Source organism: Bison bison, unplaced genomic scaffold (genome assembly GCF_000754665.1).
Source record: "Bison bison bison isolate TAMUID 2011002044 unplaced genomic scaffold, Bison_UMD1.0 scf7180017864519, whole genome shotgun sequence".
Taxonomy (NCBI): Eukaryota; Metazoa; Chordata; class Mammalia; order Artiodactyla; family Bovidae; genus Bison; species Bison bison.
The window spans coordinates 22,826,182-22,840,967 of record NW_011495072.1 but is presented as its reverse complement, the minus strand read 5'-3'; the positions used below and the strand labels follow the sequence as shown (position 1 = coordinate 22,840,967).

General features: G+C 36.0%; 1 protein-coding gene across 1 annotated transcript in view; it reads right to left on the bottom strand.

Moving 5' to 3' along the window:
• The window catches only part of LOC104981744 (dihydropyrimidine dehydrogenase [NADP(+)]-like), a 403,416-nt gene that overhangs the window by 361,556 nt on the left and 27,074 nt on the right, over positions 1 to 14,786 (bottom strand). Inside the window, exon 2 of the mRNA XM_010831007.1 lies at positions 2,967 to 3,077. Within this exon, the coding sequence (XP_010829309.1) occupies positions 2,967 to 3,077 (111 nt within the window). The remainder of the gene's footprint in view (positions 1 to 2,966; positions 3,078 to 14,786) is intronic.

Genomic DNA, 14,786 nt, shown 5'->3' with positions numbered 1-14,786 from the left:
CTGCCCTCAATCTTTCCCAGAAACAGGGTCTTTTCAAATGAGTAAGATCTTCGCATGAGGTGGCCAAAGTATTGGAGTTTCAGCTTCAACATCAGTCCTTCCAATGAACACTCAGGACTGATCTCCTTTAGGATGGACTGGTTGTATCCCCTTGCAGGCCAAGGGACTCTCAAGACTCTTCTCCAATATCACAGTTCAAAAGCATCAATTTTTTGGTGCTCAGCTTTCTTTATAGTTCAACTCTCACATTCATACATGACCACAGGAAAAACCACAGCCTTGACAACTTTGTTGGCAAAGTAGAGTCTCTGCTTTTTAATATGCTATCTAGGTTGGTTGGTCATAACTTTCCTTCCAAGGAGTAAGCGTCTTTTAATTTCATGGCTGCAATCACCATCTGCAGTGCTTTTGGAGCCCAGAAAAATAAAGTCAGCCACTGTTTCCAATGTTTCCCCATCTATTTCCCATGAAGTGATGGGACCAGATGCCATGATCTTCGTTTTCTGAATGTTGAGCTTTAAGCCAACTTTTTGACTCTCTTCTTTCATCAAGAGGCTCTTCTGTTCTTCTTCACTTTCTGCCATAGGGTTGGTATCATCTGCAGTTCTGAGGTTATTGATACTTCCTCCAGCAATCTTGATTCCAGCTTGTGCTTCCTCCAGCCCAGCGTTTCTCATGATGTACTCTGCATAGAAGTTAAATAAGCAGGGTGACAATATACAGCTTTGATGTACTCCTTTTCCTATTTGGAACCAGTCTGTTGTTCCATATCCAATTCTAACTGTTGCTTCCTGACCTGCATACAGATTTTTCAGGAGGCAGGTCAGGTGGTCTGGTATTCCCATCTCTTTCAGAATTTTCCACAGTTTATTGTGATCCACACAGTCAAAGACTTTGGCATAGTCAATAAAGCAGAAATAGATGCTTTTCTGGAACTCTCTTGCTTTTTCGATGATCCAGCAGATGTTGGCAATTTGATCTCTGGTTCCTCTGCCTTTTCTAAAACTAGCTTGAACATCTAGAAGTTCACGATTCATATATTGCTGAAGCCTGGCTTGGAGAATTTTGAGCATCACTTTACTAGCGTGTGAGATGAGTGCAATTGTGTGGTAGTTTGAGCATTCTTTGACATTGCCTTTCTTTGGGATTGGAATGAAAACTGACCTTTTCCAGTCCTGTGGCCACTGCTGAGTTTTCCAAATTTGCTGGCATATTGAGTGTAGCACTTTCACAGCATCATCTTTCAGAATTTGAAATAGCTCAACTGGAATTCCATCACCTCCACTAGCTTTGTTTGTAGTGATGCTTACTAAGGCCCACTTGACTTCACATTCCAGGATGTCTGGCTCCAGGTGAGTGATCACACCATCGTGATTATCTGGGTCATGAAGATCCTTTTTGTTCTTCTGTGTATTCTTGCCACCTCTTCTTAATATCTTCTGCTTCCATTAGGTCCCTACCATGCCTGTCCTTTATTGAGCCCATCTTTGCATAAAATGTTCCCTTGGTATCTCTATAATAATCTATTAAGGGGAAACCCTAGAGAGTTTAATTTATCTGGATCATAGTTCTCACACATTTAAAATGAGAGTGACTTGATAATCATTAAAGGATTTCTAAGTTTGAAAATTACATGATTCTTTTTTCAGTGTCCTTCAATTGTTTATATCATTATACAGGATCACAACTGATAGTTGATTCATTCCTTGATCTAATTTGGAGCACACTAGTGTCCTTCCAGAGACCTCTACGAGAAATGTCATGGTAGAACGCAAAGCTCACAGAAGTGGAGCAAGGAAAACTGAATTAGAAATCCAAATCTTCTAGTTAAGTGGCTGTGTTATCATCGCAAATCATGTTGTTTCCCTGTATTTCTCTCTTTTTTAATTCAAAAAACTTTGCTAGTTGGCCATTGACAGAAGAATTAAAAATCAGATAAATACAAATGTACATATACAAATACCCTCAATTCCTATCCTAAAAGAGTTTATATGTAGTTAAGAAGTACATAAAAATAAACTAAAATCATTGTATTAAAAAGAACATATACACAAAGTATCAAAAGAGCTAATCTTAAATAAGTTTATACTTATTAATTGGTTCACTAATCACTTGGAGAAAATTAATGTTGGAGAAATTAATTTTTCTCCAACTCTTTGCAACCCCATGGACTGTAGCACACCAGGCTCATTTGTCCATGGAATTCTGCAGGCAAGAATACTGGAGTGGGTTGCCATTTCTTTCTCCAGAGGATCTTCTCAACCCAGGGATTGAACCCAGGTCTCCTGCATTGCAGGTGAACTCTTTTACCATCTGAGCCACCAAAGAAGCCCTTAGAGAAATTAATTTGGGAAATCAGGTGAAAAGGAAGTTGTTTTCCTAACAAATATTTATACCTCATAAAATGGCATATTAAATATTGCCTTCAAAGTTGTACTTACTTAATCCTCATTTATAGCCTAATAATCCCAGCCCTATAATGATTTCATGGACCCAATTATATAATATTCTAGCAGTTAGTAATCACAGATTTTTCCACCTGCACCTCATCTGGAAATACAAGATGTTCATATTGAACACTTAATGTTTATATGTTCTCCAAAAGAATATTTAACAACAGTTTGTGTATACTAGTATACCCTTCTTCAGTTGAATTATATCTGAAATTTGGAAACTCTTCCATATCATTGTGTTATTATAAAATTATTTTAAGAGGTTTTTATTCATTTTCAAAAAATAAAATTTGGCACAAACTAAATTTATATGATTTTAAACTATTTCAAAATATTTTTTAAGAAGCAAAATTAATCACATTTTTTAGAAGATTCAAATATAAAATATTTAAATATGAAAAAACTACTGCTGTATTTTACACATATTTAATTATATTTCTATATATAAAATCATGTCTTACAGTATAGAATTAGATAATTTTCAGCATGAAACCATGCATCAGTCGTACTTACAAAGCAGTTCTTATCAGGATTTCTTTTCCAATGTTTCTTGTCTAATTTCTTGGCCAAAGTGGAACGCAGAGTTGCACGAGACTGTGTTCGAGGATTTAAAGCCAGGATACTCTGAAGATAGCATAGACAAAATATAAGCATAAGTATCCTGGGATTATAAAAAATCAAATTTTAAGATTCCACACACATACTCCAAAGATGTATATTAAAAATGTTGTTTTCCCCTTATACTATTGTAATTCCACAACAAACTTATCTAAAGAAATCATTTACTAGGTGATATCCCAGTTCACTTTATACAAATATTTATTTATGATAACATGAAGGAGTTCAAAAACATGTAAAATATAACAGTTGACTTTAAGATAAATTTTATAAATAGTATTCTTAAATAAGAATGAAAAGAGGCAGGCACTTCATTACAGATTTGATTTAAACTAGAAATAACAATCTCCACTAAGTTTTCAGAATTTTACCAACTGCTTTCACATGTATTATTTAATGTACAAATAGCTACTGTTATCTCAAAATTTTGGATGTGGAAATAAATTCAGGGTGATTAAGTAACCTGCTCAAGATCTCACAATTAATATGTGGAAGGGATTGAATCAGAATTCAGTTCTTCTGAGTGTTGGGCTTACATGTGAATTTAACCAAAGATGGAGTCTACATTTTATTGTGACTTTTTGAGGTATAAAATAGAATAGAAAACATTTTAAACACATGTGTAAAGCAGCACCTGAATAACTGAAGAAATAATTAATTCAAAAGGCCTGTCTGCTTTGAAACATGACCACTGGGACTCTTCCAGAATGAATGAATGAGGACCTCTGCAGATCAACTACCTAATAGAACAATATAACTGATAAAAATTAATAAAAATAAGAATCCTTTGAAGTCTCCAGAAATTATTATAGTTAAAGAGCAAATGAAAAAATTGTTATTGAAAAAAACCTACTAAAACTTGGTAAGAATGGCAAAGGTCTGTGGCATTTGAAGTGCAGTCTTGTCTCCCTCCTCCAGGCTCCCAGTTCAGCACACAGAAATTCTACCTCGGTGAATACAGCCAAGAATAGAGGGCTGACCCTCCGCCCACCCTCTAGGTGACACTGAGGTATCTCCCAAAGAAAGGCAGGATATTAGCATACCTACTCCCCTCTCCCCAGTCTACCAGCTATGCAGCAACTAAAGACCAGAAAGTGCAGCTAAGAAGTCAGGAGCTCCTTGCTTCTCCCATACCCACTCACAGAAGAAAGGCTCTATCTCATGAGCAACAGGCCCATAACAGGATCCTGATCACCATTATCTCAGCTCGCCCATGGCTTAGAGTTAGCAAACCAGGAGAAGCAACTGAAATCAGAGGTTACTGCCTATACCAGGGCCCTGCTCATAAAGCAGGAATGTGGCTCCCAGAAATGCAGGCCACTGTAACTACCCCTAGATCTGGAGCTGTGGCAGAGGTTTTTTCCCAGAGAAAGAGGTCACACAAACAGAAGAACTGACTTCATTTAAATTAATACATGGGAAGTTCAAGCCTAAGGGTACTCTCAAAAACAATAAAGAGTTCAATGCCAGACAATTAAGAGGAAGGAGGTAGCTTCAGGAGAGCGATAAACTAAATCACAAGACAGGCAGTTTACCAGAAAGAATACCTAATGGCTCCTGTATGGCCACAAGAAATCTCAAAGACTCACCTAAAAACTACTCTTGCAAAAGAGCCCAAATTTAACTGAATGACACTGTCAAGTAATTTATTAATATGTCCCAAGGCATTGCCAAAAACAACAGAGCAATCAACTAGCAATCAGAGACTAAGAACTGGGTGTGATACCAACGGAGGTGGACCATTTAACAAAGAAATCCAAAGAGAAGGCACAGAGAGTTCCACTAAAAGCACTGTCATACCACAGTTACTGAAGCCTTCACCCTATGTGAGTGCTATCAAAGATCAGGGAAACAGACATATCTAAAGCAGTCCACCAAATCACTAAACAAAAGGCTAACAACAACCAGCCCCCCACTCTGGGATGGGGTAGAGGGAAATTAGTATCCAGAATCGCTATATCATCTGAAATGTTCCATTTTCCATTAAAACAAAATAACAAGACATTCAAAGAAACAGGATTATATGGTCCATGAAAGAACAAAAGCAGGTCACAGACATTGCCTTTCAGAGGTTTCAGGTGTAACATTTAATAAAAACTTCAAAGCAGCCACTATAAGAAAGGTATGGTAACAATATCTCACCAGCGAATACTCATAAAGACATAAAAGTTATTCTTTAAATTCTGGAGATAATAAACTATAATAACTGAAATAAAAAATTTACTAGAAGGGCTCAATAGTATATCTTAATTTGCAGAAGAAAGAATCAGCAAACTTTAAGAGAACTCAAGAGATATTATACAGTCCCAAAAGACAAAGACAAAAAATATTTTTCAAAAAATTAACACAGCCTTAAAGATATATGGTACACAATTTGTTGTTGTTGAGTCGCTCAGTCACGTCTGACTCTTTACGACTCTAGACTGCAGCACCCCAGGCTTCCCTGTCCTCCTTCACCATCTCCCGGAGTTTGTTCAAACTCATGTCCATACAGTCAGTGATGCCATGCAACCATCTCATCCTCTGTCGTCTCCTTTTTCTCCTGCCTTCAATCTTTCCCAGCATCAGGGTCTTTTGTAATAAGTTGGCTCTTTGCATCAGGTGGCCAAAGTATTGGAGCTTCAGCTTCAGCATCAGTCCTTCCAATGAATAGTCAGGACTGATTTCCTTTAGGATTGACTGGTTTGATGTCCTTGCAGTACAAGGGACTCTCAAAAGTCTTCTCCGACAGCACAGCATCAATTCTTCAGCACTCAGCTTTCTTTATAGTCCAACTCCCACATCCATACATGACTACTGGAAAAACCATAGCTTTGACTAGACGGACCTTTGTTGGCAAAGTAATGTCTCTGCTTTTTAATATGCTGTCTAGGTTGGTTATAGCTTTTTTTGCAAGGAGCAAGCATCTTTTAATTTCATGCCTCAAGTGTCCACAAAAAATTCTCTGTGACAAACCAGATGCTAGGCCATAAAACAAACCTTAATAAATTTTAAAAGGTTAAAATCATACAAAGCAGCTATCCAACCATAATGGAATGAATACAGATATCAGTAACAGGAAATTTGGGAAATTTATGAACAAGACACATGCACATAGTAAACACTGTGCTGAGAGGAGTCAGTTACAAAATACCACATCTTGTATTATTCCACTTACATAAAATGTCCAAAATAGAGAAGTCTATAGAGACAGAAAGTAGATGTGGTTGCCAGGGGCTGGAGGATTAGGGGCAAATGCAGCATGAATGCTGAAGGGTATATGATTTCTTTGGGTAGATGAAAATTGATTGCGGTCTTAGTAGCAAACTATGAATACAATAAAAGTCTTTGAATTCTACACTCTATATTTGTGAACTGTACCGTATGTGAATTATATCTCAATAAAGCTGTTACTAAATAATAGTATTAATAATACACAGTAAATTCTACATTCAGTGAATTTCACTGAACACTGCATTCATTCTTATAAACATTATTGGGGCCTATTTTATTAGCCTAACATAAATGAAGATTACTTTTAGTAATTGCTATATATGTTAGACATGATATTTCTTCAGTCAATCAATTTAGATATCTGTGTTCTGGACAACAAATGTACAATAAATCTATGAGGTTTAAACAATATATTCCTCATGATTAAATAATTCCAAAGCAACCTAGTAATATGAGCCAACAATAGAAAACATAAGTAATCCTATTTATATACAAAAAAAAGAAAACATTTTTTTATCATGGAACAGAAGCAATTTTGTTTGTTTAGTTATCCTATTTGAACCATTAGTCATTTCACACATTAATTCAAGCTGATAAATAAGAAGATGACGTTTTTTAAAGTAGTTATTGTGGCCAACATTTAAAGGGGAAAAAAAAGAACTAGATAATATGCAAGAAAGATGGCTGTATTTCATTTAGTTTTTACTTCCACAATTCATATTGTGATAAATGATTATGTTTATCTATGTTGGCACAGTAATGTAACTTTTAAGAATAAACATTCTGAATGCAATTTATTGGCTGCTTATCACAGTAACTTTTCTTTTGCACAGCATAAGTAGAAAGTATAACACAACATGAAATATTGGGTTAACCTTTTGCAAAAAGGCAGTGAGTTGAATTCAATGGATCTTGGGTAAAAATAAATTGGATTGTGGAGAATGGTTACCAAGGATTTGACTTAATAATATCCCAAATGAAAAGTGATATAAAATAAAAATACAAGACATGAGTGGTTGAGAGCTGTTAAAAACAATTTTCCAAAGCAAGACTTTTTGAAACTAAAAGTCAATATCATCAATAACTAAGCAGCTGGCAGAATAATACAGGAGAGTTCTAAATTGCATTCTTCCTAAGAAATGACCAAAGCCAAGTCCTAACAGGGTCACAGGGTCCCCTCTCTGGATAAATTGAGCAGTTTAAGAGACCCATTAACCCTTTCAGAAATAAGGCATATTACTTATAAAGGAAGATTTTCTCCCATGCAAAGAATTTGGCTTTTGGCTTCCCCAATCATTTTCAGTAACCCAATAAAAATGTACTGGTGATTCTAGAGGGAAAAAAAAAAAAAAAACAGAATTTGAGAGAATTTCACTGCACTAATTTTATTTAGGTTAAGAAATGATAGAATATGATCAGGAGACAGATTCGCACATGACATCAAATCAGAGGCATGTGTTTTCCCTGTGCTGTCTGTCAATTCTTCTCTGGGAAGCAGATAGAAGGCCACAACACACAAACTAGAATCCTGCATCTGAGAAGTGGCCTTCTGTACTACTACCATAGAGAACACAAAAAGGAGCTCTTATTGACTACAATCACAGGGCCTCAGTTCACAAATAAAAGCACTAAGTCTTGGCCCCCAAATACTGGAACTGAGTGCTGAGAGCTTGAATTCCAACTGCAGAAGTCATTTGGCCGATATACTCTCTTTCTAAAAGCATATGTACGAGACAGCAAAAGAGACACTGACGTATAGAACAGTCTTATGGACTCTGTGGGAGAGGGAGAGGGTGGGAAGATTTGGGAGAATGGCATTGAAACATGTAAAATATCATGTAGGAAACGAGTTGCCAGTCCAGGTTAGATGCACGATACTGGATGCTTGGGGCTAGTGCACTGGGACGACCCAGAGGGATGGTATGGGGAGGGAGGAGGGAGGAGGGTTCAGGATGGGGAACACATGTATACCTGTGGCGGATTCATTTTGATATTTGGCAAAACTAATACAATTATGTAAAGTTTGAAAATAAAATAAAATTAAAAAAAAATAAAAAATAAAAGCATAGCTTTGCTTTACATCTCAGTATCAATTATTCAAACCTAATGCACCATTAAGCTCTCTCCAGGCTTCCCTGGTAGCTCAGCTGGTAAAGAATCCACCTGCAATGAAGGACATCTTGGTTCGATTCCTGGATCAGGAAGATCCGCTAGAGAAGAGATAGATTATCCACTCCAGTATTCTTAGGCTTCCATGGTGGCTCAGATGGTCAAGAATAGGCCTGCAATGCGGGAGACCTGGGTTTGAGCCCTGGGTTGGGAATATTCCCTGAAGGAGGGCTAGTAACTCACTTCAGTATTCTTGCCTGGAGATTCTCCATGGACAGAGGAGCCTGGTGGGCTACAGTCCATGGGGTCACAAAGAGTCAGACGCGGCTGAGAGACTAAACACAGCACAGCACAGCACAGCAAGCTCCCTCTATCCTTTGCATTTTAAATTATAAGCAAATATTTCCTCTTCAGTACTGGTCATTATTTACTTTAATTGAGCCATTATACATATATACAACATAATACACATATACCAACATTTTCAATTTACAGGCTGAACTTATTAATTCATTAAATTTTGTCTTATTTAAATTATGCTTAAATTTTGTCTCTGATGATGTATCCTAAGTTCTTTATAAATGTCTCCTACTTTTCCAGGTTAAAAATAAATAATAAGTAAATAAAATTTAAAACTTCTTTCATTTTTTCATAATTTGCTATAACTATGTTAATTTAAATAAAATGTATTGTGGCAGCATTTTTTTCTTCAATAAATACTCCTGGTTAACAGAAAAATAAATAACTGTTGCTTAATCCTTTTGTTAAGTATCTCTTGCTTCATCCAGGTAACAATCTAACAAATGTTCAGCAGTTGAGAACTGAACTTTTCATTTGCTTAACAGTCTCTTGCTTATAAACCCCAATCTCAGCCAATTACCCCACCCTCTTCCAAGTCTATCACTGATCATAGTGTAAGGAGAGTTTAAGTAAGTAACTTAAGAATTTACAAAGGTGCCTTTGGTTCTTGGATAAGCTCAGAACTCCAGCTGGTTTGGGAGTACAAGAAAGAACACAGCCTCAATTTTGCATCTTATACCCACATTTAAGAGATCAACATAAATAACCTTGAAGTCTGAAAACCTTGAAAAGTCATGGTAATCAGTCCTAATCAAGAACTCTTAGATTTTCCTATATTTAATGCACTTTCATTCTTTGTACGGGCTCAGATTTCTTTTCCTTTAGATTGTACTACCTTTCCAAATAACTTATCTTCCACATTTTTCATTTGATTAACTCTATTCAAAGAATATTTTCTCCTTTATGCACAATGACTAACTCATTATGATTAATACATAATTGATGAAGGATGGAGTCTCTAACAGTCTTGAGTTTTACAACTTTAATTGTGCTAAGTATTTACTAAACAATATGCACAGTGTTAGAGGTTAAATGGGCTTAGATTTTAGCTCTATTGCTTTTCACTGGTTATTTAAACTCTCTATCCCTCTACTTCTTCAACTATAAAGTGTTGATTAGTCATAGTACCTACCCCATAAGATCATTTTGAGGATGACATAAAATTACATATAAAACTTAGAACTGTGCATCCAGAAATTGCTTAACACATGATATCAATTAGTATGTGATGGATCTAGATTTTAGACTCCACTGAACCAATCTGTATTCATATTCTTGTATTGTTCATTTTGAATATATATATAGGAATCATTTTTTAAAGGATAAATATAGAAAAAGATGAAGAAAACAAGCAAAAGTGAAAGTCGCTCAGTCCTCTGACTCTTTGCAAACCCATGGGCCTGCCAGACTCCTCTGTCCATGGAATTCTCCAGGAAAGAATATGGAGTGGGTAGCCTTTCCCTTCTCCAGGAGATCTTCCCAACCCAGGAATCAAACCCAGGTCTCCCACACTGCAGGCAGATTCTTTACCATCTGAGCCACCAGGGAAGCCCAAATTCCAGGAATATAGAATAAAGTCCCAAAGTACAGGAATATAGAAAAAGATGAAGAAAACAGGTGAAAAGGTAACTGTAAAGAGATGGTAAGTAGAGATGTTTCCCAGATGAAACCAAGTCATTGGTTCCTGAAGTTATTCTTGCCCTAAGCCTGAAATTTCAAAGGCACTTTGTCTGAAAATGCAATATGCTCTACACAAATTAAAATGGCAGTGTGGGAGGGTCATGAAATTCAAACATAGATTTTTAAAATCCAGTACATGTATATAGCAATGTACATATCATTTTATAACACATATAACTATATATAACTTACGGACCTTTGGTCCCAACATGTTTAGGTTAACTCACATTACAATTCCTTCCTAAGAAAGACAAGTAAAAAGTTACAAAATTATAAAAAATGAAAAAAAAAATCATCAACAAGAAATAAATGAACCCCTTCACACGCTAGTTACATTGCATGGGAAACTTGATTTATTTCTACTGAACCCATAGGTAACACAAATAAAAGTTTATGTACCTTAAAAAAACTTCATCATGGCACTCTCCTACTCAGCAAGCAAAGATCTTCTACATGAAGCTGCTCTCTGTATTTGCAAGGCCCAGTGTGTACTCTCCTTCACTTACAGAACACACATCACATACTAGGTACTTAAGTGCTCCCTAATTGAAAAATGACTTTTAATGTTTTTCAGAAAAGATTAAGAATTCAAACACAGGAACCCTAATTTATACATCTGATATTACTCTCGTAATTCTTAACACAGAACAGACTCTGACTTAAGACTCTGTATTAGTCAACTTGGGCTGCTATTAAGGAATGTCAGAGACACTTCTTTCTCACAGTTCTGAGAAGGCCTCATCTCCAATTACAATCACATTGAGAGTCAGCCCTTCACCACACAAAATTTAAGAGGGACAAACATTCAGTCCATAACAGCCATGGAAAGGATTCTATTGTCTGTGGAACTATGCAAATGCTGTAAATCCAGGGCATTAATTTAAAAGATATTTTTCTCTTTAGATTGCAAATGGTACTATAGTGAGTCTATATTTCTATTTTATCAAGACAAGAAGAAACTTTAAAATAAATAAAAGGGATATTACATGGTACACTTAAATTTTAAAAAATAAAAATATTAACAAAGAAATTAACCATTAATCATGTATCTTTATTACTTAAACCATTTGTATAGCATATGTACCAACTTACATACTGATATATTTTTATAAGAATTGAAAAAAAAAGTGTCACATGCAAACCCTTATTGAGAGGTATCAAAAATATTAAAAAAGATGAGAACCTGTACTATAGTCATTTTATTAAACAATTTCATTACCTTATAAACTATTTTTCCATTTAATATATTATTGCAAAGCATCTGTGCTTTATATATTCAAATAACCCATATTTATTTGGAAAAGGAATAATTATGAAAACTCAGGTTAAAATACATCTGATGCTTGCAAGAGCTGAAAAGTATATATATGAACATACACAGAAACTGAAGATAAAATTATGGATTAAAAGAATTAAAGAGAATTATTAAATTACCAAAAATATATTCATCAGTTCACTGATAATTAAGAAAATTCATACTCTAGAATTTATACTTTTTTTAGAGTCAAGTAAAATTAGTAACTTTATCTCAAAACTTGCTTTACAGTAATTTTTTGGCCTCAAAGTAAAATCAGCTTTTCAGACTCTTTTGAAGAAATACGAAAACTATTACAATTTACCTTTAATCTATTAACTATTGAGTAAAAGACACATTGTCCCCTAAAAGATCTGCGTTTACAAGACCAAGGGTCATTTTAGCTCTAGAGAGGTTAAGTATCCACCAACGTGCTAAAAATAAAGCCATACTGATGAGCAAATGAAAAAGCTCAAAAACAAGATTTAAAGGGAAAGAAAGGAGGAGAACTTTAGTTAATTGAGCTTAGATTTTTTTTTTTCATTAACTAAATTGAGCAAGCAGCATGATTTTCAGGTTCACAATAGCATAATAAATCAAGGATTGACTAGCTGCCCTTCATTTACATGGTTAACAGCTAAAAGAAAACATATGTGGGATAGCAAGTGATTTATATCAGAAATGACCTATTAATTTCCTGATTTTATTAATACCTGTGCAGAGACTAACCTTTTTTCCCAACCACCACAGCTGTAGTTGTTAAATATAAATTAAGGTTAAACCGAAGAACCAGCCTGAACCAGAAAGGGCTAAAATGGCAACACACCGCCCTGAACTGGCTCCAGCCAGACCACGACAGCAGCACCTCTGTAGATGAGACCCAAAGTGTGAGAACGTTGCCTTTGCCTCATGATTACACTAAGATCTCCACCCAAAGAGGGGACCCGCACTTGGCAAGACACAGTGTGCGCAAAAGGGCCCAAGGGACTACTCATGCTCTGGTTATTTCTGGAAATTTCCACCCCTTTCTCAAATTGATGACATACTCACCCGTAACCCCTTGACATTTTCTCACCTGCCTCCCCCAGGAAGAAGGGATGGTTAGAGCATGGAGCTTTCCCTTCCTCTTTCTTTAATCAATAAATAAAATTTCCTGCTTTGCTTGGCAAGAACTTGCTTTTCTTCAACTGGCGGAAGCAACAGCAGGCATGGAAAGGACTCAACTGGAGTCCAACCAACTGGATCTAAACCAGGTCTGGTAACAACTGAGAAGGATAGTAATGGAGCAAGAATATGGTCAAGTGGGAAGTTGAACTATTTAAAATCAAGAATATGAAACTTTTGAAAACATTTTTTATTATTATGCTATGTTTTAGTTTGCTTCTCAACTCTCTATGGGTTTTCTGCCGTGTTCAGTACTGTTGATTGGCTCGTCTATCCAGAAACACATCCTCTTTGATTTCCCTGACATCAGAGCTTTGAGACCTCCCTTTGTATTGACTACTTTTACTTCTGTGACTTCCATTTCCCTCTTGATCACAAATAAGGATACTTGGACCCTTCCTGCATGCCCCTCTACTAATGATTACTTTTCTGCAGCTGAGTCTTACCTACATTCTAAACCCTCAGTTCTGTCTTGATTTACAGTCATCTACTTCAGTGGATGCCAAATAACCCACTTGCATGTTCCATCATTATCTCAGTTTCTTCACATCAAAAAACCATGCATTCTCTTCGCCCCCGCCCCCCAGCAATTTTTAACTCCATTTGACTTCTGTCAAGAATACCACCACTTTTCTAGTAAATTGAACTTCACATGTGGTCAATTTACAACTACTATTTTTTGTTCCTTAAAGTCACACAATGCCAGTCAATGTTACTCACATCTGGCCTGTCCTTTTGTATTTCTTGCATCTATAAACTATTGCAGATCCTATTACAGTTCACTTGGATCATGATATCATAGTGTGTGCATTCAGGCTTAGTCGCTTCAGTCATGTCCGACTCTTTGCTACCCCATGGACCACATCCCACCAGGCTCCTCTTTCCATGAAATTTTCCTGGCAAGAATACTGGAGTAGGTAGCCATGCCCGCTTCCAGGGGAATCTCATCCACCCCAGGTTCCAACCTGTGTCTCCTGCATTGCAGGATTCTTTACTGCTGAGCCACCAGGGAAGCCTGATATAATGGTACTCTCCTAATTAAACTATTCACCTCAATTCTGTTCTTTCTTTCCTATGTAACAAACATCTTCCATACACACATATAAATGCATGTGCACACACACATATACAGACCACAAAGCTTACATGTCACCTTATTTGTTGTTTATAGAGTCCATGTACAATCCTACATATACACCTCTGCTCACATAACTTTTCTAAGATGGAACCATTTTATGTTAGTGTAAATGCTAGTTTTCGTTTACAATCTAAGATCCATTTCTTCAAAAATTAAGAAAAATTGTCCCTGCCTCTATTTAGCTCATACCCATGAACTTCGAGATATCCTATTGACACTATCATTGGACATATCAGATAAGAAATCAAGTAATTATTAATATCGATGTATTCTATTATCCAATTGCTCTGTAAAACCCTCAAAAGCAATGATATCATTTATATATTTTCCTATCCTCAAAATCAAGCATAATTTTTCATTAGTAAAATTATGCAAAACAAAAAATTGCTAATAAGAAAAGTTCTTTTTATGGCTGAGTAATATTCCATTGTATATATGTACCGAATTGGTTTTATCCATTCATCTGTCAGTCGACACTTAGGTTATTACCATGTCCTGGCTATTGTAAATAGTGCTACAATGAACTCTGGGGTACATGAGTATTTTGAATTACGGTTTTATCAGGGTATAAGCCCAGTAGTAGGATTGCTGGGTCATATGGTAGTTTTACTTTCAGATTTTTAAGGAACCTTAATGAAAGTGAAAGAGGAGAGTGAAAAAGTTGGCTTAAAGCTCAACATTCAGAAAACGAAGATCATGGCATCTGGTCCCATCACTTGTTGGGAAATAGATGGGGAAACAGTGTCAGACTTTCTTT